This window comes from Orycteropus afer, unplaced genomic scaffold (assembly GCF_000298275.1).
Source record: "Orycteropus afer afer isolate SDZICR_OR568_19922 unplaced genomic scaffold, OryAfe1.0 scaffold00128, whole genome shotgun sequence".
Lineage (NCBI taxonomy): Eukaryota > Metazoa > Chordata > Mammalia > Tubulidentata > Orycteropodidae > Orycteropus > Orycteropus afer.
Genome location: NW_006921715.1, coordinates 7,709,607 through 7,716,538, shown reverse-complemented (window position 1 = coordinate 7,716,538; position 6,932 = coordinate 7,709,607). Strand labels below are relative to the sequence as shown.

At 63.5% G+C, this 6,932-nt stretch overlaps 1 protein-coding gene across 1 annotated transcript in view; it reads right to left on the bottom strand.

The window, feature by feature from the left end:
* INF2 (inverted formin 2) overlaps positions 1–6,932 on the bottom strand; it is a 17,667-nt gene that overhangs the window by 6,676 nt on the left and 4,059 nt on the right. Inside the window, exons 6-17 of the mRNA XM_007944584.2 lie at positions 5,480–5,621; positions 4,619–5,380; positions 4,138–4,286; positions 3,988–4,049; positions 3,555–3,657; positions 3,284–3,369; positions 2,828–2,928; positions 2,328–2,398; positions 2,140–2,247; positions 1,470–1,540; positions 801–921; positions 261–425 (exon numbers count right to left, since the gene is read on the bottom strand). Of these exons, the coding sequence (XP_007942775.1) occupies positions 261–425; positions 801–921; positions 1,470–1,540; positions 2,140–2,247; positions 2,328–2,398; positions 2,828–2,928; positions 3,284–3,369; positions 3,555–3,657; positions 3,988–4,049; positions 4,138–4,286; positions 4,619–5,380; positions 5,480–5,621 (1,941 nt within the window). The remainder of the gene's footprint in view (positions 1–260; positions 426–800; positions 922–1,469; positions 1,541–2,139; positions 2,248–2,327; positions 2,399–2,827; positions 2,929–3,283; positions 3,370–3,554; positions 3,658–3,987; positions 4,050–4,137; positions 4,287–4,618; positions 5,381–5,479; positions 5,622–6,932) is intronic.

Sequence of the window (6,932 nt, the reverse complement as noted above, 5' to 3'; positions counted from 1 at the left end):
AGTGGCCTCTGCAGGCCCTGCCCTACCCTGCCCCGCCCTGCCTTGCCCTGCCCCTACAGGTCCTGCCTCAGCCCCACCCCAGCCCCTGCAGGCCCCGCCCTGCCTCCACAGGCCCTGCCTCAGCCCAAACCCAGCCCCTGCAGGCCCAGCCCTGCTCTTACAGGCCCTGCCTCAACCCAGCCCCAGCCTCTGCAGGCCCTGTCCTGGTCCAACCCCAGCCCATACAGGCCCCGCCCCCCCCAGCCTCCCCTCTTGTCTACCTTCAGGGCGCGGAGAAAGAGCTCTCGGAAGGTCTTCATGGTGCTGAAAGTGTTCTCCAGGGACAACTGGTGGGCATCCTCACACAAGTAGTCGGCCAATTCCAGCTTCTTCTGCTCAATGGACTCCAGCACCTCACCCAGCACCCGGGAGGCAGTGATGCTGGCCTGGGGGCACGGGGCAGTCACAGCCCTGGGGGCCCTGCAGCAGCCACCCCCAGCTACCCAGGAGACGTCATGGCTGGATCCCCAGGGCGGGGTCCCTTCTCCTTCCCCCAGCAACACTATTTCCCTTCCCCCTCCCCCCACTACAGGAGGGGCAAGACACAGGCCGTGGCCTTGCACCCCAATCTCGCGCACCTGTGGCGCCGTGGACGCCCCAGGATCAAGCACAGGCCCTGAGCCGCAGCCGCCATCCTCAGGGGGTCCCCTAGGTGCCGCCATGCGCCCTGGCTCTGGCTAGCTCTCGGGCTGACAGTCGACCGGACACTGGACTACCTGCCCCAGCTCGGTCCTTCCTGCCAGTGCCGCCCCTCCACTTGCCTGCAGGCGCTCAGCATACTGCTCCCGGACCTCGGGGATGGAGGCCGACACCTTCTGCTCGGTGTCTAGAAGCTTCTTCAGGTTGGCACTGGCTTCTGAGCGAATGACCTCAAGGTTGATTCTGAAAGCCAGGAGCAGGTAGGTGGCATGAGACGGCAGGAGCGTCCAGACTGCAGAGCGTGCAGGTGGGACGAGTTGCGACTCCTGGCTCCTCACACCCTAAGGCCTGGAAGCCTCGGGGCACGTTCCAGGACGTGCCTCAGACCAGACCGTGACCCAAAGGCCCGTGGCCCCTCCTGCTTGGCCCACCCCCACGGCATCTGGGAGGCACCTGTGATGGGGCCCGGGCCCTGGGGCCAGACATTCTGGGGGCCTCCCCCAGAATGACCCCGGGAACGCGATCCCATTCCTCTGAACCTCGACTTCGTGGTAAGACGAGGCTGTTCTCGCAGGGTGCCATGAAGGATCACGGTTGTGAAGCCTCAATATCACCGTGTTAAGTTTTATCGGGACAGCCTACTAGGTCCAGCCCATAGGAAAGGTGGGTGTGTCACTGTGCAGGGCCTCTGGGGACCTGGGTGGGGCTGCAGCCGCGAGACAGCCCGGTGGCGGCCTCCCTGGTGGGACTACAACTGGGGGCGGGCTTGGCGGGGCTGGTTTGGTGCCTACCCGGCCGCCTGGGAGGCCTGCTCCAGGTCCTGGGGCAGCTGCAGGAGATCTGGGTGGCTTCGCTCCACCTCCTGGAACAGATGTTTCTGCTTAGGCCACCCCGTGGGGGTGCCTGAACCGGTCCCCATCTACCCCCTGGGCCTCAAGCCCTACCCTTGGGGCCTGGCCATGACCCCACCCACCGGGGGCTGGGCGCAAGGCGGGGGGTCCTGAGGTCTGAGGTGGGCGGGCCGTGCGGAGGGGTGGCCCACAATGGGAGGTAGGCACAGGCAAAGAAAGGCATGGGAAGAAAGACTTGGGGCAGCTGAGAGTTGTTCAGGGGTGCCCTTTAAGGCGGAGTCCCGGGCACGTGTTCCTCAGCTCTGACCACTGAGCCCGGCACTGGTCACCTCGAGTACGTGGCACAACAGCCTCCCTCTGCCCCCTCCGGCTCAGTGACGCACAGTGCCCCCCGACAGCTGGCCCCGCCCACCCCCAGCAGCGCATTGGCCCACGGCATCCACCCCCCTTACGGCCGGCCCCGCCCACCTCTAGCACTTGGTGCAGCAATCTCCCCCTGCCCCCTCCAGCGCAGTGACGCACAGCGTCGCCCCGCCCACCTCTAGCACGTGGTGCAGCAGTCTCCCCCTGCCCCCTCCAGCGCAGTGACGCACAGCGTCGCCCCGCCCACCTCCAGCACGTGGTGCAACAGTGTCACTCGGCTCTGGTGAGCCTTGGTCTCCGTGAGCTTAAGCAGCGTGCTGATCTTGAAGCCGTCGGCGTCACCCGTGTGGCTGCCCTGTGGACAGACGGGCCGTGAGCCCCCGCGCTCTGGGCTGGTGGCAGGGTGGCGCTGGGCGGGCGGGCAGCCTCACTCACGTAGTTGAGGAAATTCCCGATCTTCAGGATGAGGTGGCAGAAGACCGGCAGCCGGTGGCTTGTGAGCAGGCCTGGAGGGGGAGCCAGGTCTGGGGGTCCGGGCCGGCCACTGGCCTTCATCCCGTTCTGCTGACCCAGGCCCTGGGCAGCCGGCAGCCCCCACCCCCGTAAGTGGTTTCCTGGTGCCTTCACCAGTCCCCCGAGGGCGCAGTACCCACCGCCCCTCCTGCAGGTGAGGACGCTGAGGCACTGAGAAGGTTCTGGAAGCTGTGGTCTGCCTTGGTGCTGGGGCCAAGACGGCCATGCCTGGCAGCAGTGAGCTGGTCCCCTGGAGGGACCCACTCACATCCCTACCCTGCTTGTCATGTGACAAGGTGGGCCTCTGGGAGCCGGCAGGCGGATGGCGGGGGATGGTGAGGGTCCTAACCCACAGGCACCCTGAGCAGCACCTGAGGCTGGGGTCGCACAGCCCACCCCCCTCCACTGCCCTCTGCACTCACTCTCACAGGCGGCCAGCACCAGCTGGGCCTTGGGCTGAACCATGTCCAGTACCACGGCTGTCTCCTCACAGAGCAGCATGCACCTGAGCCGAAGCTGGTAGCTGAGGGGGTGAGCAGTGGTCAGGGGCTCCTCCGTGCCCAGCCACCAGGGCTCCCTGCCCTGGCCTGCACAAGGGGGCCCGGGGCCCACCAGGACAAGCTCCAGCTTCAGCGAGCTGTGGATGGGGGTTCCACTGCCAGTCCTTGTCCCATGCTCTGAGTCCTGGCCCACAGGTGCTGACTTGGAGGGCCATCTCACACAAGTACCCAGAAGAGGTGGCTCACACCGTCACAGCTGTGGGGCACCCCATTCTCTTAGAATCAGTGGGAGCTCAGCCAGGGCCATGCCATCCTCTGGGTCACCCCAGGTCCTTACAAAACCCCTGTCACTGCCCGTGGCTGGGCTGCCCGGCTCACCAGGGAATGCCCAGGAGCAGCAGGTAGAACTGGTCGGCGCTGGCCAGCTTGGCACGCTCCTCCTTGAACATCTGCAGGTTCTCAATCTGCCGGGGAGGAGGCCACGTGCTGGGATTTCCCCCACCCCCTCCCTCAGGAAGCCCTCTTGGACTGCACTACCAGTCCTGCCTGATCACTCAAGCTGCGGGGGTCCCATGGTTCTTCAGATGGCTGAATACAGAGCCTGGCCCCCTATCCTCACCCGCCCAGCTGGGGCTGGGGTCCCACTCACTTCATGCTTTTCTGGAAGGAGCCTGAGGAGCTGTTTGAGGACTTCCACGTCAAACTTGGTGGTGTCCCCAGCCTGAATCATGGCCACGATGTCCTCATTGGAGCTGAGGGAAGAGAGAGGGTGGGGAGGGGCCGCCAGTGGAGAGAGTCCTCAGTCCACGACATTTCTGCCCCTGAGAACTTGATGGGCCAGGGCTGGTGAGGACACAGGCACAGAGAAGGCATGTGCCTGCCTGGTGTCACACAGTAAACGGCTTGGGCTGAGTGGCATGGAGCCCCAGCCTGGCCTCTCCTCCTGGGCTTCTCAGGGCTCTGTGAACTTCCAGGGAAGGCCAGCCCCCAGAGCCTGCAGCAGGGAAGGGCACAGGCCTTGCTTGTGGCTTTGGGGGTCCCCTGCTGCCCTGGGATGGAATGGGCACCCCACCCCCACGCACCACTTGAACTGCTTCAGGAAGATGTTGAGGTTCAGGCTCTTCTTAGAGTCAAGAAAAGTGATCTGTAGGACAGCCAGGGACACAGCCTGTCACCTGCAGGGCAGGCAGGTGACCCCAGGTGACCCGTTCCCACCCTGACCGGGGGCCCACCTCCTTGGGCTCCTTCCTGGCTGGGGCAGCTGCTGGTGTCTCCTTGGGCTTGGCCACCGGGAATGAGAAAAGCTGTTCGAGGCTGGAGAAGTCGGGCTCCACCATCTCCGTGTCCGGGCTGCCCAGTGATGCCCACATGGAATGGCACTCTGCCGGGCGGGGGCGAGGGGGTCAGAGCAGCGACGCCCACACAGGGTGACGCTCTGCTGGATGGGGGCCGAGGGGGTCAGACCACCGCCACCTCGGCCTACCCAGAGAGCCACAGCAAAGGGCAGCTCCCTAGCCCCCAGCCCATGTCAGCACACACAGAGCTGGGCAGTGCAGAGCGGGGTGTTGGGGACAGGTGCCTCAGAGGTGGGAGCTGAACCCAGGGCTGGCCTGGCCACCCTGGCTCAGGTATCTGTGGACACACACAGGTCTGAGGCATCCCCGACGCACTGGGCAGAGGGGTGCCCTGTGGGTCATGGGCCCAGCTGCTTACCCCTGGCCACGCTGGACGGTAGCTTCTGCCAGTTGAGTTTCTTCATGCGCAGCGTGGGTGGGTTCACGTGCCGGTGGCTGGGAACCCGGGCTGAGCCCAGGCAGTGGGCCACCTGAGCCACGATGCCCTCCTCGGTGCCACCCGCTGCTGGCGGGGCGGGAGTGCCCGGCAGAGGTGGAGGCGGAGGAGGGCACACTGTACCCGGGAGTGGTGGGGGAGGTGGAGGGGAGTGCCCACCGAAGCCAGGTAGTGGGGGTGGTGGAGGACATGGTGCCATCATGCCTGGCAGAGGGGGTGGTGGGGGAGGAGGAGCGGGCGGCGTGGCCCCCAGGCCTGGCAGGGGTGGTGGTGGGGGAGGGGTGGCACCTAGGCCTGGCAGGGGGGGCAGTGGGGGAGGAGGAGGGAGAGGTGGCGGAGGAGGGGGAGGAGGAGGGTGTGGTGTGGTCCCCAGGTCTGGCAGGGGCGGTGGGCTGGGTGTCCGTGGTGCCAGGGGTGTCTGCGGTGCCAGGGGTGTCTGCTGCAGAGCCAAGCCTCCACTTGTTCTTGGGGCTTTGGTGTCCTGCAGGCAAGGGGGTGCCACTTCTGGCCACTGGTCCTCCAGGCCTGCCTTTGGGGCACTTGAATTCTGGGGGGCACTGCTCTTCCAGGGCAGGCCTAGGTCAGCCTGCACACCTTTGTGGGCCCGATCTAGGGGCCGAGGCCGGGGCCACCCCTTGGTGGACAGGAGCCGTTGTAGCATTTCCTCCAGGGTGCACTCCTGGGCTGTGGATGGGCGGACAGAGTCAGGGTGGACGGGGCGCAGGTGAGGACAGCACTCCCGCCATCCGAGGCCCCTCCTGCAGCCCGAGGCCCCAGGCTCACCGTCACTGGCCAGGAGCACAGCCCGGTTCACCAGGCTCTCCAGGGCCTCCCAGAGCAGCTGGCTGGAGTGTCGGCCCGGCTCCAGGTACAGCAGGCCCTGCAGCATGGACAGCAGCTGGGCAGATGCTGGGGAGCAGCTCACCTGGGCAGGCCGAGGGGACACTGGTCAGGGCTGCCTCCCTCCAGGGCAGAACTGACAGCACCAGCTTGTCCACCACGTGTTGCCCGCTCCACTCCTCCTGAGGGCCCGAGTGGCAAGGCAGAGGCTCAGAGAAGTGGAGGCAGGGTTTATGGACATACAGGGGCCAGAGTGTTCTGTGTGTGTATGTGGAGGGTTTGTGTGTGTGCAAGGTGCATAGGGTGTGTGTGCAGTTGCATGTGTGTAGGCATGTATGTGGAGTGTGTATGTTTGGAGGGTGTATGTGTAAGGTTTCTATGGGAAGTGTGTGTATGTAGGGTGTGTGGAAGGTGTGTATGGAGGGTGTGTGTGTAAGGTTTGTGTGGGAAGTGTGTGCGTGTGCATGTGGGGTATATATATGTGTGTGTAGGTGTGTGTGTGGAGGGTGTGTGTGTAAGGTTTGTGTGGAAAGTGTGTGTATGTAGTATATGTGTGTGGGTGTGTAGGTGTGTTTGGAGGGTGTGTATGGAGGGTGTGTGTGTAAGGTTTGGGAAGTGTGCGTGTATGTGGGGTATGTGTGTGTAGGTGTGTGTGTGGAGGGTGTGTGTGTAAGGTTTCTGTGGGAAGTATGTGTGTGCGTGGAGTATATGTGTGTGTAGGTGTGGGTGTGTGGGGAGGGTGTGTATGGAGAGTATATGTATAAGGTTTGTGTGGGAAGTGTGTGTACGTGTGTGTGGGGTGTATATGTGTGTGTGGAGGGTGTGTAAGCTTTCTGTGGGAAGTGTGTATGTGTGCATGTGTGGGGTATATGTGTGTGTGTGCGTGTGGGGGGTGTATGTGTGTGTGGAGGGCGTGTGTAAGCTTTCTGTGGAAGTGTGTATGTGTGCATGTGTGGGGTATATGTGTGTGTGTGCGTGTGGGGGGTGTATATGTGTGTATGGAGGGCGTGTGTAAGCTTTCTGTGGAAGTGTGTATGTGTGCATGCGTGGGGTATATGTGTGTAGGGGTGTGTGTGCATGCATGCGTGGGGTATGTGTATAGGGGTGTGTGTGTGCATGCGTGGGGTATGTATGTGTGTGTGCATGTGTGGGGTATATATGTGTGTGTAGGGGTGTGTGCATGCGTGGGGGTATATGTGTGTAGGGGTGTGTGCATGCATGGGGTATATGTGTGTAGGGGTGTGTGTGCATGCGTGGGGTACATGTGTGTGTGTGCATGCATGGGGTATATGTGTGTAGGGGTGTGTGTGCATGCGTGGGGTATGTGTGTAGGGGTGTGTGCATGCGTGGGGTATATGTGTGTAGGGGTGTGTGCATGCGTGGGGTATATGTGTGT